The following is a 10,211-nucleotide window of genomic DNA, read 5'->3' as shown; positions in this document are numbered from 1 at the left end:
ATCTCTTGCATCTCCTGCATTGGCAGGCAGATTCTTTACCACTGTGCCACCTGGGAAGCCTCTTATTACCCACTATATGTGCGTGTGCTAAATCGCTTCAGTCCAGTCCGACTCTTTGCCACCCCATGGACTGTAGCCCACCAGGCTCCTCTGTCCATGGAATTCTCCAGGCCAGAATACTGGAGACAGTTGTCATGCCCTCCTCCAGGGGATCTTCCACCCAATATCAATTCTCAATCAGCCAACCATGTTTTACTTTGTTGACATGATGACAGTCGCTAGTCAAAGATAGTTTAAGACCTAAGAGGGGGAAAATGAAATAGAAAACCACTGTATGGCATTTCTTCAACTAACACTGTTGGATGGGCGAAAGACTCACATGCCAAAGTGGCACATCTGAGACCTGCTGTGAAACCCTACATATCTAATATTGGAAAAACCGGTCTGTGAGTCATCGAGAGAAGGGATGGTGGATGTGAGATGTGAAGAGGGAAAATCAGGGACCAGAATGAAGCTACGCGCTAGCCCAGCCACTTAAATACCATGAATGTCAATTTAGCTTTGGGTCAGGTGGTGAGTTTGAGTTCTGACTGTGAGAGCTTAGAAAAAATAGATAACCTTTTCAATCCTCGGCTGAAAAATGGCCCTAATAACAGAAAATGGCACGTCAGAGAAAACAGGTGAGGCTTGAAAGATATTTTATATAAATAATCCCTCACGTCTTCAATTATGTATTCTTTTCTGATGACCCCTCCCTCTTTCCGCCCCGCCCCGCCCCGCCTCCCCTCCGCGCAGGCGCCCTGTGTGGCGCTGAGTCAGGCTGCGGCGGGGGGGCGGGGAATTCGGACCCGCCCGGCGGGGATTGATCTTGCGCTTGCGCAGTGGGCGGCTCCTGGGCGGAGCAGGTTTATATTCGCCGAGAATCAGCTGACGCTCTGCATTGCAGACTGCGGACTCTGGTGGCGCCATGTACTCGTTCTTCGTCCTGGCCAGCCTCCTAGGCGGGGGTAAGCCCTGAGAACGCCTCCCCGCCCCGCAGCTTGGGGTAGGGGTCCCCCGCAGAACGCGGCCCGCTAGTCCTGGATCCGGCTGTACCGGGCCTCACTCCTCCGCTCTCCGTAGGGATTGGCGGGGGGGCGCGCACTGCGCAGGCGCGTGCGCAGCGCCTGGTAGCTGCTGGGCGGAGGACGGGCTGCGGGAGGCCGTTGGAAACCTGGTTGCTAAGGGTCTGGGGTCCGGCGGGTGGGGCAGAGGAAGTAGCGTATCCCTCAGGGCTTAAGTGGGCGTGGCTGGGGGGGTCACCGGGGCCGTCCCTTAAACTCTGTCCTGCTCTCGGGGTGGGGTAGTAGGATGACCCCCTCCGGCAGCTGTGTTCTGCTTCTGCTGGGCGCACGTGATCGAGATGGACTGGAGCCTCAACTTCTGGACAGACTTCGGTCCTTGGCCTCTCTTGCCCCAGTTTTTAAAAATATTAAAGTTGCAGGAAGCACAGAAGTATTCTGTATCTTCTGAGTTGATGCTTATCTTTGTATCCATGTTTACTCTTCACCCTATATCTCGAAGATGATGTGAGGGTTTTGTTGTTTGCAATGGGGCTCTCCTTTCATCTTGCATGGCCATTGGCCGGCTTTCGCAGTGGCCTTTATGTTGGTGAAAATGTAGGTACCTGAGAAGTTGGCGCTACACAGCAGTGTTCTTACACCCACTAATTGTCCTGAAGTAGTACTCATGGTTGTTAAAATTTCTACAGGGCCGGGCTTGAGGACTAGCTGCACTGCCTTCCTGGAATTAGAAAGGGCCCTATGCCCTCCCCACACCCTCAGCCTTTATCTTCACATCTTAACCTCATTTAAATCATCATGGCAAAGGGCACGGAGTGAGATAAATAGAGCCAGAGTTTAAATACAGAGAGGTGCTTTCAGATAATAGCCCCATGAGGGAAATAAATCGGGTCTTTACAGCCATTCTCAGTCTGTTTCTGGTGAACTGTAATTTAAGGGCTCGCTTCCATTTTAACTCATGCAGCAATCCAAATTTAAATTAAACCATAACAGAACGGATGACAGTTGATGGAAAAATCAAAGAAATAAGTTATTTGTAGGTGAGATAGATTTAAGGTGTTTTTCCTCATGTTAGCTTTCAGCAACTGCCAGGAATGTGTCTTAACCTTAAACCAAGCTCCTAACCTTGTATTACTTGTGGATTATGAAAGGCGATCAGTTTATATAAAGATTTTTGGTTTATAATCACTGAAGAAACTTTTTCTTGCTGGGGTTGATACTTCTTGTTATTCCATGGTCTGTAGTCCCTAATTTATCTATCCTGATTGAGAACAATTATTTTGTTTTTCAGTATCCAGTTTTTCTTACTGGCAGTGAGTCACTCCTCACAAGACCCTGAGGGGTTCTGAATCACACCACACAAAGAGGAAATGTCCTCCTCTGGTACAATAGACATGGGAGTGTGGCTAACCAGACAGTTAACCTAGACACCTTCTTCCCAGAGCACTTGGGAGATAGGAGTGTGTAATAATGTGCTCTAACCTTGCTGCCCAGCCTTCAGGATTTCGGCAAGGTCATGCTCTGAACTGGAGAAGGAAATGGCAACCCACTCCAGTAGTCTTGCCTGGAAAATTCCATGGATGGAGGAGCCTGGTAGGCTATAGTCCATGCGGTCACAAAGAGTCGGACACGACTGAGCAACTTCACTGATTCATACTCTGAACACAATGTGTGAATGCCTGCTTGCTTTGACAGTTCTGGCCTCAGTGTTGGTTTTTGAAAAGATAAAAAATGTTTAGGGTTGATGTTGAGCTTGTTAATGGAGGTGCCTGGTGATGGCAGCCATCATTTGCTTCCTGAGAGCGTGTCATTCTGGATCTGCGGAGGCTTTCTGCCTTGTGTTTCAGTGATGTCCTGGTGGTAGAGACGTTTGCTTTTGAGTTACTTTTCCAATCATCCTGTTGCTTGTCCTTTTTCTCCACCTGGAAAAGAAATGGCTCTGACTGCTCAGGAATGAAGATACCGAGACCCTCAGAAATGACTCCCCCAAACCGTAGGCCATTTACTGGGGAAGTCAGAATCAGAACCCAGGACTCCTGACAGTGCTTGCTGTTTGTCTGTCCTTCCATCAACATGAACTGCTTAATTCTTTACAAATTTATTGGGCTGTAATTTACACACAGAAAACACGCACATTTTAAGTGTACAAATTGAGTTATTACTGCTGTGAACAAGCCCTCTCCAGAAGCCCCTGTGCCTCCCCGTCTCTCTCTAACTTGTCCCAAAGGAGACCACTTGGTTAGCTTCTAGCACTGTCGATGTAAAAACCCAACTGCTGTTTTTGAGCTTTTTATACGTGGGATCATATAGTGAGGATATACTGTTGGGTGATTCTTCTAGTGGAGAAAGGCAGGCCCAGCGTTAATGAGGTGAAAAGTATAAGACCTGTGGCTTGGTGTCTGGGAGGTGGTACATATTCCCTAAAGCTTAGCTGCCTATTACTGGCACTTGTGTAGAGGCTAGCCAGCTGAACAGTTTGCCCAGCTGAGGCAGGTAGCTCTCTAGGGATGCTGCTGCTGCTAAGTCACTTCAGTCATGTCCGACTCTGTGCAACCCCATAGACGGCAGCCCACCAGGCTCCCCCGTCCCTGGCATTCTCCAGGCAAGAACACTGGAGTGGGTTGCCATTTCCTTCTCCAATGCATGAAAATGAAAAGTGAAAGTGAAGTCGCTCAGTCATGTCCAACTCTTAGCGACCCCATGGACTGCAGCCTTCCAGGCTCCTCCGTCCATGGGAGTTTCCAGGCAAGAGTACTGGAGTGGGCTGCCATTTCCTCCTCCAGGGGATCTTCCCGACGCAGGGATTGAACTTGCATCTCCTGCATTTTAGTAGGCAGATTACCACTGAACCACCTGGGAACCCATTTATAAGATGCAAGACATGATTATGGCATGCCTGCTGAATATCACCAGTTTCAGTTCTCACCTGTCAGAAAGTGAAAGTGTTAGTCGCTCAGTTGTGTCCAACTCTTTGGGACCTCGCTGCGGGTTTCTTCTGCCTATGGGATTCTCCAGGCAAGAATACTGGATTGGGTAGCTATTCTCTTCTCCAAGGGATCTTCCTGGCCCAGGGATTGAACCTGGGTCTCCTGCTTTGTAGGCAGATTCTTTACCAGTCTGAGCCACCAGGGAAGCCAATTCCAGTTTTCACCTGTCAGGAATTTGGACAGTTTCCCTGTTTATCAGTTTTTAGTCAAAATCAACATTCATAGTAATATGAATATAATCGTGAAGGGGTTATTTGTATTAGCTAATCAAGGATTTATTAAGTGCTGTTTAATTGCATTTGACAAGGTGTATCCAGTGCCACCTACAATAGCTGAAGTGTATTGGATCAGGTGGTCTGAGTTTTTCTAGATGAGGAAGGGGAACTTGCTCCTGCATTTTCTTGAGATGTGAAACCGTGGAATGGCAGGCTGTGGCTTGACTGGATTGGGAAGAGGAAGGGTGAACAGGGAACTGCTGGCTGGGGAAAGCACCTAATAAGGCATGGGACGTTCTCAAGACCAAGACCTTGCCTTGTTGGGCTGGTGTGCGCTGCGGCTTCTGGACGCGGTCTTCCAGCATGGGCATTCTGAGCCGTGGTCCTGACACCCATGATTTGGTCTTCCTCCTGGATGGAGGGTCTGGATTTTTCTTGCCTTGTTGTTATTATTATTTTTTAATCATTTAAAAACTGATGGTAAATACTGTAGTGATTGGCGTGAAGAATTTGACTGTTGGCAAAAGCACTCATTCCTTTACTTCTGTTTCTTGAAGTTCCAGAAAATAACCCCTGAATTGTGACCTTGGGTAATGGCCTGTGCGTTGAAGAATAATCTGTCCAAATTTCATGTTTTCTTGTGGAATTTGTAATTCTTTAATATGGGAGTGAGATGATACTGTGGAATTGAAGTTTTAACTAATCACGCCACTGACTGTATGACCCTGGGCAGTTTTCTTAAATTGCTTCCTCATCTGTAAAGTAGGATTGATGGTCATTCCTATGTAACTGGGCTGTAGTGATGCTTTCATAGCTTACTGAATGACAGGGCACAGGTAAGCTTTGTTGTCACACCATATATAGAAGCAGTGTGTGTTTGGTAATGTCCTTGTTCTGCCGGCACAGCAAACCCTCTCAACCCTTGATTTTGTGATGTCTCGTGCCTTCTTTCATTTCAAAAGATGTAAATTTAACAACAAACAAAATTACATTGACTTGTAAATGTGTGTGTTGGTCATAATTACTGGGTCAGAAAACAAACCAGCGTAGGTAGTCAGCCATTAGGAGGGAGGTGGGTAGGAGTTTGGCTGGGCAGCCAGACTTTCAGTTTATACATCAGTCTTTAACAGAGCAGCCCAGCAGATCACGTTGGCTCCCGGTAACCTGACTGCTCAGATTCTAGGCCCATCGTCACTAACCATGGTCCCAGAGCCTGTTCCACACCCCTTCTGCGACCTCTCACCCCCAAGTCTGGTTCCCTATCCATCAGTGGAGGTGAACTAACTGGGTAAAAACTGCACATCACAAACAAGTTACATTATGGTAATAGGGCAGAGAGGAAAAAGTCTGTCTCCCTCCTTCCCCCCACCCCTACCCCCACCCTCGTGCCCTTCCAGAGGCAGCCTGGTACCAGCTTCTTTAGGAACCTCCCTGGTCACCTACAGGTGACTGGGTGTATAATTCCCCTTCTGTTTTTCTTTTTAACACAAACACATATTACACTGTTTGCTCCTTGCTTTTTTTTTTTCCCCCAATCATGGAGCATCCTGGACATCCAGAAAAGTAGAAGAGTGATTATAATGAAGACCCATGAGTATTTGTTGTTGTTGAGTCACTAAGTTGTGTCCGACTGTTTGTGACCCACGGACTACTGCACTCCTGTCCTTTACCATCTCTCAGTTTGCTCAAACTCCTGTCCATTGAGTCAGTGACGTCGTCCAACCATCTCATCCTCTGTCATCCCTTTCTCCTCCTGCCTTCAGTCTTCCCTGGCGTCAGGATCTTTTCCAGTGAGTCAGCTTTTTCCATCAGGTGGCCCAAGTACTGGAGCTTCAGCATTCAGTCCTTGCAATGAATATTCAAGGTTAATTTCCTTTAGGATTGACTGGTTTCCTTTAGGATCTCCTTGCAGTCCAAGGGACTCTCAAGAGTCTTCTCCAGCACCACAGTTCTAATCCCCTAGTGAAGATATGGAGAAGGCGATGGCACCCCACTCCAGTACTCTTGCCTGGAAAATCCCATGGATGGAGGAGCCTGGTAGGCTGCAGTCCATGGGGTTGCTAGAGTCGGACACGACTGAGCGACTTCACTTTCACTTTTCACTTTCATGCGTTGGAGAAGGAAATGGCAACCCACTCCAGTGTTCTTGCTTGGAGAATGCCAGGGACGGGGGAGCCTGGTGGGCTGCCGTCTATGGGGTCGCACAGAGTCGGACACGACTGAAGTGACTTAGCAGCAGCAGTTAAGATACAGAAAAACCCACCTCCTTCCATAGATAACTGCCTTCCTGGGCTTGGTGTTTATCATCCCCCTGCAGGTCTATCTTTATACTTTCATGCATGTAAGTGTGATCTTCAGCAGGTATGAGTAGTATTGTTCGGGATATTTTAAACATTTTATAAATAATATGTATTCTTGGGTTTCTTTTTTTTTTTGCTAATGAGGTTCATTTTGAAAATTTAGGTCTGCTTAATTCATTTTCACTACAGTACAGTATTCCATTTATATGATACTTATTATCCATTCTGTTGCTAGACATTCAGATTATTCCAGTTTTATTTTTCTGCTGTAAATAACTGCTGTGCACATGAATAGACACTTCCCTACAGGATATACCTAGAAACAGAATTGCTGAGTTGTAGAGTATATCTGGGCTTCCCTGGTGGCTCCAGATGGTAAAGAATCTGCCTGCAGTGCAGGAGAACGGGACTCCATGCCTGGGTCAGGAAGATCCCCTGGAGAAGGGAATGGCAATCCACTCCAGTATTCTTGCCCGGAGAATGTCATGGACACAGGCGCCTGGCAGGCTAGAGTCTATGGGGTCATAAAGAGTTGGACAGTATCTATTTTCATCTTAATTAGAAATTGCTGAATTACTTTCTAAAATGATTTTAGGAATTTCTGTTTGCACAGAATATGTAGTTTTTAATTATTAACATTTGATGTCAAACTTGAAATTCTGCCATGGTAAGAGAAAAAAAATGAGGTGGGTTTTTCATTTGCATTTCTCTATTTATATCTTTAGAGGTTATTCATGCTAATTACAAATCTATACTACTTACCTTTCTAAAATTTTTTTCAAATTTTTGAATAATCTTAGATTTACAGAAAAGTTGCAAAGCCAGACAGTGAGTTTCTGTGCACCCTTCACCCTGTGTGCCCTGCTGTCACCATCTTGTGTGATCACTGTGCACTTGTTAGAAGTGAGAAATTCAACTGTTAACTGGACTGCATGGGTGTCCCAGGTGGCTCAGTGGTACAGAATCTGCCTGCCAATGTCGGAGTCTTTGTTTCAATTCCTGGGTCAGGAAGAGCTCCCAGGGGAGGAAATGGCAGCCCCCTCCAGTCTTCTTGTCTGGAAAATCTCATGGACAGAGGAGCCTGGTGGGCTACAGTCCGTGCGGCCACAGAGTTGGAGACAGTTGAGCACGCATGCAGACTGCACACTTTATTTGGATTTTACGAGTTTTCCCACTAAGCTCGTGTTTTTGTTCCAAGAGTGGATCCAGAGTACCACATTGCACTTCAGTTATCCTGTCTTCTTAATCACTTTCTGTCTCCCAGCTGTTTAAAAAAGTAGCTGCAGCGTATTTTATTGTATAGATGTTTCTATTTAGTTAAACCTGTTGATGGACATCTGTGTCCCAGAAAAAGTGAGATGGATTCTAATGACACTTCTAAATTTTAAAATTGAATTATCCATAATTCATATTTTGGATAGATACTGCTTTTGAAAGGTAATTCTTTACATGACAGGAGATGTTATAGAAAGTTCTTTTGGCCAGTCATAGTGATGTCACTTATTACAGTAAAAAAAAGTAAAAGATGAAAGCCAAAACAAAACTCCCTTGACAGCCATGCTGGGCTGCTGTCCTACCTGTGCAGGCGCTGACACCGGAGGGCCATGTAGGAGGAAAACCTACAGTTTATTCTGCATGGTCACGTCTTCTGGTCCTCGCATACTTTGAAGGCTTCTTCTCCCTCTCCTGTCCGGTCAGGGCTGCTGAGCTACTGTGGCTCAGAATTTTGCGTTTGTGTTCTACCGGTCTGGGACATCTCCCTTTTTAGATAATCATGTGGTTCCTCTCTGCTTAGCTGTCGTCTACTGCTCTGTCTGAAATGGCTGTGCCATCCCGCCCCTGTCTTGCTTTTCCTTGGCTTCATATTTCTTCATAACACTCAGCTCTGCCTGGCATCATGTGAGGTGTTTTTATTTGTTGTCACGGTCACTTACTGGGTCTGCAGCATGCATAACAGTGTTGAGCACCTAATAGGTGCTCAGCACTGCTGGACTGCAGTGTGAGGCATAGAAAGTAGACGTCAGCTCAGTAAACCTGAATGCTGGTAGCACCAAGTCTTTGCCACGATTAAAGAAGGCATTTTCTTTTATTAACTGAAACTAATTTTGAGACGTCGTGTTTAGGAGCTGCCAAACCAAGAGTGGCTTTGGATTCAGGTGAACTGTTGGCTTTTAATACCAGCTTGTGTCCAGACTAGAAAATGCCCGTCCCTTGTCCCCCAAGCCTGCTGGAGAGGGTTTTGTGTAGGGAGTAGGGACACCAGAGCCTAACATGACTTAGATACCCCTGGTGGCCCTGACAATTTCTGGAAGTTATTTCCCCTCCTTTTGGTTCCAGAACTTGATTGTTCATACATGTTTTAATGCAGTGGTTCTCCAACTTTTTGGTCTCAGGATTCTTGTGTATTCAGGAGACATTGAGAGACCCCCAAAGAACTTTTCTTCATGTGGATTATATCTGTTGATATTTACCATCTTATAAATCGACAAAATTTTAAAAATAATGCTTAAGAAAATAAGTCCATTGCATGTTAAAATACTGTGATTTTAATGAAAAATAGCTCTTTTCCTAAACATAAACATACTTAGGGAAAGGAACAGTTTCTTTTCCAGTTTTGCAGTCTTTTTAACATCTGGCTGGACTTTCAGTTGCTTCTGCATTCATTCTTTGCACTGTCACATGTCACATATTTCCGGAAAAATTCCACTGCTGCTTTGTGGGTGAATGACTGAAAAAAGCAACTAGCATCTTCATATTACTCTTATTATGAGAATTTTGACCTCACGGACCCTCTGAAAGAATCTTTAAGAAGACCCTCAGGGTCCATAGACCATACTTGGAGTGTGAACCACTGGTGTAGCTGATTTGCAGGAACTGCAGGTGTCAGAGTAGGTGACCCTTCCCGAGAGTCACCGTGTGTCCTGCTCTCTTCTAGGAGCTTTTTGCTTAAAATCGATTTTATCCTCACAAGAGCCCTCACGGGTGAGAACAACTAAATCAGAATGCTGGGGGCATTGTAGTATCCTGCCCTCATCCGTGCTGTGGTCTGAATTTTAGATTTCAGCATTTTCAGTGAAGGTGGTATTCTTTTTAAGTGTTAAGTGAAACTTGTTGTAGACACACACGTGTCTGAAACTTCTGTTTTATTTTACATTTAATTTAATTTATTTGGCTGCACCAGGTCCTAGTTGCAGCCCGCAGGGTCTTTAGTGGAGGCAAGTGAACTCTCAGTTGCAGCGGGTGGAATCTAGTTTCCCGACCAGGGATCAAACCCAGGCCCCCTGCATTGGTAGCATGGAGTCTTAGCCACTGGACCACCAGGGAAGTCCCTGGAACTTTTTAGTTAATAAATAATCAATGTGGGGTAAGCCCAGAACACTCCTTATTAGTGGAGTTTGCATGAAAATCTTTTTTTTTTTTTTTTAAAGAATATTTTCTTCTTCAGGGGTGCTGAGACCACCTGGCTGATTAGCAGGGATGGGGTAGAGCCTGGACTGGCTGCTGGCTGAATTGACTCCTGGGCTGTACCTTGGGCCACGCAGACGTGCATTTTTGACTTCTGCCTATACCCATCCACGTGGATGTTAGGCAGTCCTGTCTGGCCCTGTGGCATAATCTTACCTAAGGTGATTTAAGTCCATCTCTGAT

At 45.8% G+C, this 10,211-nt stretch overlaps 1 protein-coding gene across 2 annotated transcripts in view; it reads left to right on the top strand.

The window, feature by feature from the left end:
* The first annotated feature begins 898 nt into the window (after positions 1 to 898).
* The window catches only part of PSAP (prosaposin), a 33,598-nt gene continuing 24,285 nt past the window's right edge, over positions 899 to 10,211 (top strand). The window contains exon 1 of one of the 2 annotated variants that reach the window (XM_010852236.1): positions 899 to 1,007. In XM_010852236.1, coding sequence (XP_010850538.1) covers positions 968 to 1,007 — 40 coding nt within the window. In that variant the 5' untranslated portion in view covers positions 899 to 967. The remainder of the gene's footprint in view (positions 1,008 to 10,211) is intronic. The other variant, XM_010852237.1, reaches the window with a different exon arrangement.

This window comes from Bison bison, unplaced genomic scaffold (assembly GCF_000754665.1).
Source record: "Bison bison bison isolate TAMUID 2011002044 unplaced genomic scaffold, Bison_UMD1.0 scf7180017864309, whole genome shotgun sequence".
Taxonomy (NCBI): domain Eukaryota; kingdom Metazoa; phylum Chordata; class Mammalia; order Artiodactyla; family Bovidae; genus Bison; species Bison bison.
Note: the sequence above shows the minus strand (reverse complement) of the source record. Positions and strands in the feature narration are given on the sequence as shown.